General features: G+C 53.5%; 2 protein-coding genes across 2 annotated transcripts; both read left to right on the top strand.

Moving 5' to 3' along the window:
• The first annotated feature begins 1923 nt into the window (after positions 1 to 1923).
• Positions 1924 to 5509, top strand: ACS2 (acetyl-coenzyme A synthetase 2). The gene is made up of 6 exons (XM_062877879.1): positions 1924 to 2720; positions 2793 to 2816; positions 2923 to 2949; positions 3068 to 4230; positions 4289 to 4549; positions 4605 to 5509. Exons 1-6 carry the CDS (start codon positions 2144 to 2146, stop codon positions 5070 to 5072), a joined length of 2520 nt encoding a protein of 839 aa, XP_062733696.1. The 5' UTR covers positions 1924 to 2143; the 3' UTR covers positions 5073 to 5509.
• Positions 5510 to 8384: 2875 nt separating this feature from the next.
• QC761_307370 (uncharacterized protein) lies at positions 8385 to 11568 on the top strand. Its single transcript, XM_062877878.1, has 2 exons — positions 8385 to 8672; positions 8727 to 11568. The coding sequence occupies exons 1-2, from the start codon at positions 8606 to 8608 to the stop codon at positions 11003 to 11005; spliced, it is 2346 nt and encodes a 781-aa protein (XP_062733695.1). The 5' UTR covers positions 8385 to 8605; the 3' UTR covers positions 11006 to 11568.
• Positions 11569 to 11660: the final 92 nt, after the last annotated feature.

The following is an 11660-nucleotide window of genomic DNA, read 5'->3' as shown; positions in this document are numbered from 1 at the left end:
TCTGGGGTTCAAGGATACGGAAGGAATGAGGGGCACACACGAGGGAAAACACAAGAGTGCCATGACTCTCGTCCCCAGTGACGATCCGGACTGGGCGCTCTGAATAGGTTTAGATTTGTTGTTAGTTGGTTAGTTCGAGGGTACTTCCGCTGCTCCGGACTGGTGGATGGGAACAAAAAAAAACATGGGGAAATATTGCGCCCAGTCCAGTCCAGTCCGAGCATTTGAGTTTTATGGTGGGTTAAAAGGAACAATCAAGTTCGAGGCCCCCCTTCCATTGGAGAATGTGGGGAGCGGTAATGCCCCGCGATTCTGGGGAAAAGGGGGCACAAGACACACACACAACACACACACACACACACATAAGAGGACACGAGGGAAGGGGGGCAAATGGATAAGGACAAGGAAAGTCACTGATGGTTATCCCTGGTTCGTTGGATGCACATGCTCATACCCGAGGTGTATGTGAGAATATGGCTTCCCGAGCTTCCCTTCATCCCCAGGAAGTCGGGTTAGCCTTGGCCCACCGGCACTTGGGAATGTCCCGGCAGCCGGGCAGCCGCAACTGTCCAACGTCGTTGCACACACACACAGACACACATCCGTCTTATCACGATAGCGGTGGTCCACTGCAGGAACAAGGTGGTACCCCGGCTCATGTTCGTTCGTTCGTTCGTCTCGGTCTTCGGTATTTGCTGTGAGGGAGAAAATGGACAATAAAAAGCGAGGAGCGGGCCGGGATAGCCGTTCGAGAAGAAGACGGTGCGTCATGTCCTCGACTTTCCGAGGTGGCCATCCCGTGATGTTGGGAGTGACGGACGATGACGCCAGCCCATCTGGGGATTCCATAAAGACAGGTCGTGACAGCAACGGGGGGAGCCAACGGTGATGGTCGCCAAGAGGCGCTGTGCTTTGAATGCGGTTGGGATCAGTGCGGGGAAGGCCCTTCTTATGGCGATGCGGCGTTGCGAAGGCATCATGTCTTTCCCTGTCCAAGGCGCCTCCTCCGTCACCGAGGACCCCACCGGGTCTCGATCCGGTAGCGGCTCAATGCCAAGAACGAGATCGCTGTAAAAGGAGGGGCCCGGCAGAGTGTGGGGTAAAGAAGCAGCAGAAGGTGAGGGCAAAAGAGGAGGACCAGTGAGGTACCGGTACATGGCCGTGGGGAGTTAAGGTTATTTCCTCTTATGTTTTAGCTGATTACTTATTAGTCAAGTGTTTTGTTGGTACATTGAAGATTATTGAAGACGGCATATTCGAGTGTAGTGTAAGGTATCATCAGTATGAGGGTGACTGCATTCCCACGACGGCGGGGTGGTCCCTGCAGCAGCAGCATAGACAACGACGGGAGCAGTAGTATTGACGCTGAAGAAGTGCTGCTTGTTTGGGAAACTGCTTGGTCGCATAGGTAGGGCATCGCATCGCATTGCGACAACAGCCAACCGGTCGGGCTCCGATAGTGGCAGACACACCACGAAGAGGTTGAATCGATCAGGCATACGGCGGCCCGCAGACGTTCGTTCGTTCGTTCGGTTACATGCCGCTGAAGAGGTTTGTCGAGATGATGGCATCCACAATCCCCATCAGATAAGGACAAACCCCCACTGTCTGAAGTGAGGCGCGCGCCATTTTATTAGGAGCGCTAGGCTTTGACGGTTGAGAGAATTCCAAATTCCAACTCAAGTCGTCACTTTGCAGTCTCGGGCCGCTTCCAAATAGAAGGTTGTGTGTGATAGATGCAACTCTCTCACAATTCAAACACGGCAACCGCCTGTCTGCTGGACACCACTGACACCGTTCCGGTGATTTCGAGGCAACCCTGCCATGCGTCTGTGTTCCTGGTGCAGCACACACTCCACAGACTGGGAGCAGCCTGCCGCGTCCGGAGGAGACACTTGTGCCATCTCGACTCATCATCCACAGGCGAGGCAAGGAGCCCTGGCTATTCGCCGCACCGGACTGCCGCATGCCCGCGTCCACCGCACGGCTGGCACCGGCCCATCGTCTCAAGGTGTGTCGTTTCAGGGGAAACAACTTTTCTTGAGCCTCTAGGTCTCTCTTTCTCTCTTGAGTAGGCGTGCAAATAGGGCTGGTGGTCTTCTTCCCGTTTGCGGTAACAAGGGCCCGTCAATGGCAACATTGCATGTCTGGTGTGCAGCGAATAGTCAGTGGTCGGTCGGAAGGAAATCCACAACGGTGGTCTTGGGGCTTGGTGTCTGGGGATGGGCTCGTGGCCGTCTCTCTGCGTCCTTGTATCGGTACAAGCTCCGGTCCGGCAGAGAGCTGGGAAGTGAGAAAAAAGAAAATGCCCACACCCACACCCCTCCCCCTGAATGCCTCCCCTCGCGCTCCCCCATCCCAGCTTCCATCCTTCACCCATGCACCGGGTCCATCCAGGCGGGTATCCTTCGTCTCGTCTTCTGCCATAATACAAAAACGCCCGCTCCTCCCCAACATTGTCCGTCAGTCCAGCTCATTCAATCTCCCACTCATCTGTCCCACCTCCTTTCCACCCTCTACCACCACTACTTGTTCCTACCGGCTGCTCCTCTCTGGCTTGGCTGGGTCATTACTACTACTGCTGCGACGAACATTCTCCCGCTTTGCTAAAGCACCAAAAAGTTCCTCCCCCGCCATCACCAACACCAACACCACCATCATGGGCGAGCAGTCTCCCAAGGCGCCAGTAGTGGCCGAGGCCCACGCTGTTGACACTTTCCGTGAGTTCTTGTCCCGTCCTGGAGTATAGACGGTGAAACTGACAGAGCGGCTTTCCTGCCTGCTCCCAACAGACCCTCCCCAGAAGATGCTTGACAGTAAGTTTGGTCCATGTCGTGCGCCAAGGTGTTGTGGCCCTGTCGCGGGGCGCACACACAACACCTGGACGAACGGAAGCATTGGAGCTAACCACGTTTGTGACAGAGCACCCGAGCAAACCTCACTTGAGCAGTAAGACACGACCCCACCCCCCGCTGAATACCCCGCGGCCGTCCTCCTTGTCCCGAGCCTGGGCGCGCCTGGGCGGATGGTCTCTACGTCACATCGCGCGCTGACACCGGTACCGCAGGTCTCGAGGAATATCAGAAACTCTACAAGGAATCCATCACAGAACCCAAGAAGTTCTGGGGGAGGCTGGCGCGTGAACTCCTGACCTGGTCCAAGGATTTCCAGACTGTACACAGCGGCTCCCTCGCCGGGGGTGACAATGCCTGGTTCCTGGAAGGTGAGCTCAATGCGTCATACAACTGTGTCGATCGCCATGCCTTCAAGGACCCCAACAAGGTCGCCATCATCTACGAAGCCGACGAGCCCTCGGACGGCCGCAACGTCACCTACGGCGAGCTCCTGCGCGATGTCTCCAAGCTCGCCCACGTGCTCACCCAGATGGGCGTGCGCAAGGGCGACACCGTGGCCATCTACCTGCCCATGATCCCGGAGGCTATCGTTGCCCTTCTCGCTTGCAGCAGAATCGGCGCCGTTCACTCGGTGGTCTTTGCCGGTTTCTCGGCCGACTCGCTTCGCGACCGTGTCATCGATGGCGGTTCCAAGGTGGTCATCACCACCGACGAGGGCAAGCGTGGTGGAAAGTTGATTGGGACAAAGAAGATTGTCGATGAGGCTCTCAAGCAGTGCCCTGATGTCGGCCACGTGCTTGTGTACAAGCGCACCGGCGCCGACATCCCCATGACCGAGGGTCGCGATTTCTGGTGGCACGAGGAGGTTGAGAAGTGGCCCTCATACTACCCCCCCGTGGCCGTCAACTCGGAGGACCCTCTCTTCCTCCTCTACACCTCCGGCTCTACCGGCAAGCCCAAGGGTGTCATGCACACCACCGGCGGTTATCTCCTGGGCGCCGCCACCACCGGAAAGTATGTGTTCGACATTCACGACGGCGACAGGTACTTCTGCGGCGGTGATGTCGGCTGGATTACCGGTCACACCTATGTCGTCTACGCCCCACTCCTCCTGGGTGTGTCCACCGTCGTTTTTGAGGGTACACCAGCCTACCCCAACTTTTCCAGATACTGGGATATCATTGAGCAGCACAAGGTTACACAGTTCTATGTTGCTCCCACTGCCCTGCGTCTCTTGAAGCGCGCCGGCAACCAGCATGTGCGCAACGAGATGAAGCATCTCAGAGTTCTTGGCTCTGTCGGTGAGCCAATCGCTGCCGAGATCTGGAAGTGGTACTTTGAGGTTGTTGGCAAGGAGGAGGCTCACATTGTGGACGTAAGTCGCTTACCTTCGGCCCTGCAAGAGACCACCTCTCACTAACGACTAATCACAGACGTACTGGCAAACCGAGACCGGCTCCAACGTCATCACCCCTCTTGCTGGTGTTACTCCCACCAAGCCCGGCTCCGCCTCTCTTCCCTTCTTCGGCATCGAGCCTGCGATCGTCGACCCTGTCTCTGGCGAGGAGATCCATGGCAACGATGTCGAAGGTGTCCTTGCCTTCAAGCAGCCCTGGCCAAGCATGGCTCGCACCGTCTGGGGCGCCCACAAGCGCTACATGGACACTTACCTGAACGTGTACAAGGGCTACTACGTGAGTATCCGCTGCCTCTGCTGTTGCAAGGCTTTCAGACTAACAAGTGATGTAGTTCACGGGCGATGGTGCCGGTCGCGATCACGAGGGCTTCTACTGGATCCGTGGCCGTGTTGATGACGTTGTCAACGTCAGCGGTCACCGTCTCAGCACGGCTGAGATCGAGGCCGCCCTCATTGAGCACGCCTCCATTGCCGAGGCGGCCGTCGTTGGGGTTGCCGACGAGCTCACCGGCCAGGCTGTCAACGCTTTTGTGTCCATCAAGAACGGCGCCGAAGTCGATGATGCCCTCCGCAAGGACTTCATCCTCCAGGTCCGCAGGAGTATTGGCCCCTTCGCGGCGCCCAAGGCCGTGTTTGTTGTCCCAGATCTTCCCAAGACTCGCAGCGGCAAGATCATGAGACGTATTCTCAGAAAGATTCTTGCCGGTGAGGAGGACCAGCTTGGCGACATCAGCACTCTCTCGGACCCATCTGTTGTTGAGAAGATCATCAACATTGTGCACGAGGGCAAGAAGAAATAAGCGTTTGTGAGCATGTTGTGTGCGAGTAGGGAAGAGGGATGATCGGGATGGGAGATTATATATACCACTATACGACCGACTTGGGCTGGGTTTGAAGGAACGGCGTCCCCTGGATGGATCAAACGAGGCATGGCAGAAAATAACTTGGGCGTGCAAGTTAATTTTTGGTTTTGGGAGTCGGGCATTTACTTGCTTTGAGAGTCATTTTTTGTTTTTGTTTCTAGTCTGGGAGAAAGCGTGGAACGCGTTGCGAGTTCTGTTTTGTTGTAAATGGATCTTTGGACGTTTGGTTTCCTTTTTTTTTTTTGGATTATCATCGATGTCTTAAAGATGAGATATGGAGGGTGGATGTTCCTACTGGGAGATTGGGATTTTCCGTCTCTGTCTATTGATTTGCTATAGCAGCAAGAAATACAAAAACAGTTAAAGTATTTGAGGTTGCTCGGTTGCCTTTGGTGTTGTGAACTTTTATTGATCGCTGTTGGCAGCAGCCCGCCATGGTATAGCACTTAACTCTACATCACAACAAAGGGATTCGGAGTTCTACTTCTTCTCATCAACATACAACCATCATCACCACTTCGGGCCTTGAGCACGGCTGTCCCTCATCCTATTTATTCCAGCTAAACGAGAGATGTAATTTGTGCTGAACCAAAGCCTACCTACACACATACTCAGTATTTCATGAACTCAACAATTGTTATCGATAATCAAAGACGAGCTGAGATTGCGGAAGACTGTTGCGAGTCAAGGTGATAGATCGCTGGGCCATGTTGGGGGAAGCAGGTGTTGATGGAAAACCTTGTAATAGATGTATGTTTCATGTTATTGATTCACCTCCATTCGACAAATTAGGCACACTACAAATGTGTTTATATAGTCTTTCGGTCTGATATTGAGCTGATGCATCGACCCTCTTGGACTGTAAGAATTTTCAGTGGGGGCGCTGAGGTCAGAGAGATTTGTAAGACGTCGTTCGGGGGTGACAGAGCACAAGCATATATAGGTGAGGTGCATGTCTGTCTGTGTATTCTACCCTCACAGTCTATCTGTCTTTCGCCTTGACTCGATAACGGTTGAGAAGCCCGGGAGAACAGCACCCTGCCCACAAGATATTTGACACACACAAATATGACAGCCCGTGTTATATTGCGAACTACACCTTGCAGGATAGTCGCTAGGCTTTCAATATGATTAATAGGCCTCTGAAGATAATTAAAAGGCCTATTGATTTACTTTCGAGGCATGGTTTACAACATTGTATGGGCCAACTTAATTTTGCTGTGTCAACTATTCTGTGGGCAGGGTGCCTGTCACCAAGAATGCAAGAAACCTCGATCCCTTAGGGCTTGAGATGTAGGCCTTACTAAGATCATCATGTGCTTCTGCCATAAGGATACAACGTATATGTGCTCAAGAGGCGTGGTGCTGTATGTGCATCATCCAGCATTTGAAGATGAGAGAGGAATGTCACTTGCAGATCTGAAAGATTATACGCATGTGGAATCTTGGAGGGAGTATATCTGACTTCCTTCCTGGGGGCAGAAAAGGCGAACCTTGCACAACCTGTCTGATATCCGTCACTGTCTACCATATTTTCGTCTGACAACAGTAGCGACTTTAGAATCAACAAGCCGGATAACTCGGCCCACATGCCACTTCTGAGGCCTCCTGGCCATGGAGACCCGAAGACAGTATCAAAAAATCGTCATCCTGTAGTGGATATGGTCGTCTTGATAGGTCAAGATGTATAAGCAATGCGGGGAGACACCTTACCCCGAGGTAACAGAGGCGCAGATGACAGGTTGGACCGGGAGGGCCAAAAACAGAAGCTCGCAGATATTGGGCCTGCATATGCATCAGACGGGACGATATTTTCATCTGTTGTTGTTGTTGTTGTTGTTGTTGTTGTTGTTGTCAAACCTGGTTGTTGGTGCTCTCTTTGCTGCCATCGTTGGACAAACGGCATTTTAATACTAGCTGGATGTTTGGATCTTGTGTCGAACGGTTATCTCGATCTTTCTTTCATTGGTGGCACTTGGCATTTCTGCCAAAGTCCGATCTCTGAAATCTTGATGGCTATGTTGGAGATCAGGTCGCATAAAGGCTTAAATCCGATGCTGCCGTGTGAAAGCAGCTATGGACGCGTATGCAATGACATGGTCCAAGCCCGCTGTCTCCCTTGGCATTTGACAGTTCCGGGTATCTCGGAGTTCTGCAAAAAGGGAATCAGAAACTGATTTGTGAAGGTTGAAAAAGATATTTTCAAGTGGTGTGTTGTGTATCGCGCGACTGAAAAATTGCCGGGGGTTTCCAGGAATATATCCAGCACCGACACCCGTTGACCGCCGCCTAATTTGTATATTCCGATCTCAAGTGATCTATATTCCACAGGCTGGTTGCGGTGGTGACCTTCGGGTGGCGCCGTAAACAACTTTCAGAGCTGCGCAGCACAGTGCGAGATATTTGCAGAGGATTGCTCAGCAGGAAGCGGGGAGTTGAGCGGCGGGGCTGGTGCTCACTGTTGTCCGTACGCAGAACTGATCCGAGGTCAACACCGAGCAAGGCTGGTGGGCATCTTGATGGTTGTCTGCACAGATCGAAGGTTGTCACCCCGCAACCCGCAAAGCAGCTTCGTCCGACATGTTGCAAAAACAGATCGACATCAAAAGGCTAATTCCCAAACGAGATGGACAGAAACTGGCGACTCCACCAATTTAAAGCTGACGCTACTCTAGGGTGGATGGCACCTGCTCGCTTTTGGTCGAGGCTAGGGGGGTGGCCAGGGGCAGAGGCCATCCCGGGGTCTGTTTGAGTGCGCTTCTGAAACCGACACAAGGGATCATTCGCAACGGCCGCTTGGGTTACGTAGTGTAGCCAAGGGACCATGGCGTAGCTATCTTGCTTTCTTGGAGGCTGGGCACAGTGTTGAGCTATGCAGAAGAAGGTAGACATCGTGATAGAAGAGAGAAAAGCAGTGAGGTCGACAACACTGTCGGGGCTGGGTGGGCTGGAATAAGGCTTGCGCATATCCGTCTGAGGGGGTTTGAGGAGGATGCCGTTCCAAGCTGCTGACAGACAGCCCCAGGCGCCTGCCTCACTGGCAAGGACCCCCTGGAGAGAGCTGTCATGTTCGCACGGTGCAGCGAAGCGCTGGGGAGTTGTCCAAGGCTTGTCGTTTGCTGGGCGGGAGTTCTTGTTGTCCGCTGTCTCCTGGCCACTCACCAAGCCGCTCGCTACACCCATCTGACAAAATACGGTGCACTGCCACTGGTTCCCATCATTCTCTCTCTCTTTCCAACCAACAAAAGACTTCCCGTTCGCCTGCTTTGTTCCTTCCTCTCCCTCCTTGCTTGCGAGTCCATCGATTCGCCTCCACTCTTGAATGCGGCAGAGGACTTATAGAAGGACCTCCGCAACATTCTCTACGGCCGACAGCTAGACACTCTGGTCTATCCTTTCACTCCTAATAGCACTCATTCGTTTATGGGCAGGCAGCATACATAGGGAACGCAAATACGACTAATTGAATTATGCTTCTTACCAAGGCCTTCGCGGCCGCCCTCACAGCTGCAGGTCTACTGTTCCAAAATGCGATAGGTATGCTCGATTGCTACAAACCAAAAGGCGCCATTAGCTAACACAGCACCCAAGCGCACTCTGTACAACGAAGATCGCTGTCCTATGTAACGCGCATTGAGGACATCAACATCCAAACACCATCTCATCGGGTGCACGCCCATACCTCATTCGACGTCACATTCCACCTTCACAGCAAGCATCAAATTGTCCGTCTCTCATTGGACCCAAACACAGATCTCTTCAGTGATGACGCAGCGATCCAACATGTCGGTGTCGATGGTACAATCACCAAGGTCGAACCGCTCGACAGGCGAGCGATCCGTGTGTTCAAGGGAGAGAGTTGGGTCAAGGAGGACGGCTCGACCGAATGGAAGCATGTGGGCTGGGCTCGAATCAGCTTGATCCGCGATGGGAAAAATCCCATCTTCACGGGCGTATTCACCATTTTAGGAAACCACCATCATGTCAAGACTGCCAGTTCGTATCGAGCGCTCGCGATCGAGGGCGACCCCGAAGTCGACGAGGAGGATGACGACTACATGGTTGTTTGGCGTGACACTGATCTCAGCCCCGAGCCTGGCCATGTCGATCTCAAGCGTGATCTGGGCAGCATGGAAACCTGCGCCTCTGATGACCTTCTTTCCAACCAGGGTTCCAACAGCCTTGTGTATCGGGCCTTTAACCAGCCTCTGACGGAAGGCGCATCTATCAACCCTCGGGCTCTGTTTGGGCGGCAGGATCAGATCGGTGGAAACGGTGCTGGTGTCAACTTGGCTGGGTCGATTGGTTCGACGCAGGGATGTCCGACTACAAAAAGGGTTGCCTTGATCGGTATCGCCACCGACTGCGGTTACACTTCCAAGTTTAGGAACAAGGAGGAAGTGCGAGCCAACATCATCGATATCGTGAACTCGGCCTCGGAGTTGTATGAGAGAACATTCAACATCTCGTTGGGTATTCAGAACTTGACCATCAGCGATGCTCAGTGCCCAGGCACACCCCCCCCAACCGCGCCCTGGAACACGCCCTGCAGCGACAGCATTACTATTACTCAGCGTCTGAGCCAGTTCTCAGAGTGGCGCGGCCGATGGGAAGGGGATGGCAATGCTTACTGGACGCTGTTGACGAGCTGCGGGACTGATAATGCCGTTGGCCTGGCTTGGTTGGGTGCTGTCTGCCAGCGTGGAGCCACGCAACAGGGGAACGAGACCACGGCTGCTGCCAATGTCGTTGTACGGACATCCACCGAATGGCTTGTCTTTGCCCACGAGACTGGACACACCTTTGGAGCTGTTCATGACTGCGGACAGGGTTCATGTTCCCGCGGCGAAGACAAGCAGTCACAGTGCTGCCCACTGTCGAGCCAGTCTTGCGATGCACAGGCCAACTTTATCATGAACCCTTCGACAGGCAGCGGCATCACGCAGTTTTCACCCTGCAGTGTAGGCAACATCTGCAGCTTCCTCGGGCGTAGCTCCCAGCGAGCCAGCTGTCTCGTCAGCAACAGGAATCTCATCACCATCACTGGCCAGCAGTGTGGAAACGGCATTGTTGAAGCTGGCGAGGACTGCGACTGCGGCGGGGAGCAGTCCTGCGCGGGCAACCCATGCTGCGACCCCAAGACTTGCAAGTTCACCACGGGCAGCCAGTGTGATTTCTCCAACGATGAATGCTGTACTGGCCAATGTCGTTTCGCGGCCCAAGGGAGCGTCTGCCGTGCCAGCACCGGTCCTTGCGATCCTGAGGAGAGGTGTTCAGGGACAGCAGCTGCTTGCCCAGCTGATGAGAGCCGTCCAGACGGAGATAGCTGCGGTGAACCTGGCGCTGGCCTGCAGTGTGCTTCTGGCCGCTGCACATCCCGCGACCTTCAGTGCAAGACGATGATGGGCCGTTTGACCACAAACAACGATACCTACTCATGCTCGAGCAGCGGCTGCACCTTGTCTTGCCAGTCCCCCGAGTTTGGGCCCAACACTTGCTTTTCCATGCGACAGTACTTCCTCGACGGGACCCCCTGCGAAGGTGGTGGCAAGTGCTTCAACGGTAACTGCCAGGGTACACAGCTCGGCAAGCAGGTTCTCGACTGGATCAACGACAACAAGCCAATCTTCATCCCGGTGGTTATCGTTGTCGGTCTTCTCTTCCTCATGGCCGTCTGCAGCTGCCTGTTCAGCTGCTGCCGGAAGTCGAGCAGAAGCCAGCGCAAGATTCCCAAGCCGGTACCGCCACCATACCCCTACGGCAACGGAATGCCCGCCATGCGTGGACCAGCACCGGGGCAGCAAGGGTATCACCAACCACAGCAGCAAGGATGGGAGCCAATGCGCTCGACGCCGTATCGTTATGCCTAATGATAAATATCTCGTTGGTTTATTTTTTTGGTTTTTTTTTGGTCGGAAACAGGAAAGGGGCATAGATCATTTTGGCAGGGAGGTTTTTTCTTGTTTGGATTTTGCCTGCTGGACACACACAACCGAACCCCCCCCTCCCTTTTTTTTTTTTTTTTTTTTTTTTTTGCATGCATTAAGATGGCGTTTAATCTTTTCTCGTCTCTCCTTTTGTTTTCTGGATCCTGTCCTCAAACGAGGTGGACAGGGCTTGTCGATATCTTACCCCTCTTCTCCCGGAGGATTAAGGAAGTCAAAATTATGAGGATATGATTTCTTGTCTGGAGTATAAGCTGGTTGTATATGGTCTTGGCATCTTTGTATAGGAAGTACAGGACTAAGGTGTTGCACGATGTGTGTTGGCTTCTTGTACAAGATGTCCTGGGTGATCGCGATATTTGTATGTAGTGCAGAGAAAGAGAGAGAGACACGTATCAAATGGGTGGCTGTTTTGTGTTTCTGCAGGAGGAAAGATTAGTTGGGGGTGGGTGGGAAATATGCAACAAGTTCAATCAATGACTTTGGAAACGCTCTTAGATCGTGCCGTGAATGATACATAGCACAAACTCGCTGGGTGATAGGACTGCTTTGACCATTCAATACTCAATTCATGCACCGA

The sequence above is a fragment of the Podospora bellae-mahoneyi genome, chromosome 3, assembly GCF_035222275.1.
Source record: "Podospora bellae-mahoneyi strain CBS 112042 chromosome 3, whole genome shotgun sequence".
In the NCBI taxonomy this organism is placed as follows: domain Eukaryota; kingdom Fungi; phylum Ascomycota; class Sordariomycetes; order Sordariales; family Podosporaceae; genus Podospora; species Podospora bellae-mahoneyi.
The sequence above is the reverse complement of the archived record's forward strand: the minus strand, read 5'-3'. Positions and strand labels throughout refer to the sequence as shown.

What these genes read in the sequence shown, in the direction of transcription:
- QC761_307370 (XM_062877878.1), top strand. Translation starts at nt 8,606, where the DNA reads ATGCTTCTTACCAAGGCCTTCGCGGCCGCCCTCACAGCTGCAGGTCTA. An exon ending in ACTGTTCCAAAATGCGATAG is followed by an intron (nt 8,673 to 8,726) that starts GTATGCTCGATT and finishes ACAGCACCCAAG; the next exon opens with CGCACTCTGTACAACGAAGA.
- ACS2 (XM_062877879.1), top strand. Translation starts at nt 2,144, where the DNA reads ATGTCTGGTGTGCAGCGAATAGTCAGTGGTCGGTCGGAAGGAAATCCA. An exon ending in CCACGCTGTTGACACTTTCC is followed by an intron (nt 2,721 to 2,792) that starts GTGAGTTCTTGT and finishes TGCTCCCAACAG; the next exon opens with ACCCTCCCCAGAAGATGCTT. An exon ending in GAGCAAACCTCACTTGAGCA is followed by an intron (nt 2,950 to 3,067) that starts GTAAGACACGAC and finishes CCGGTACCGCAG; the next exon opens with GTCTCGAGGAATATCAGAAA.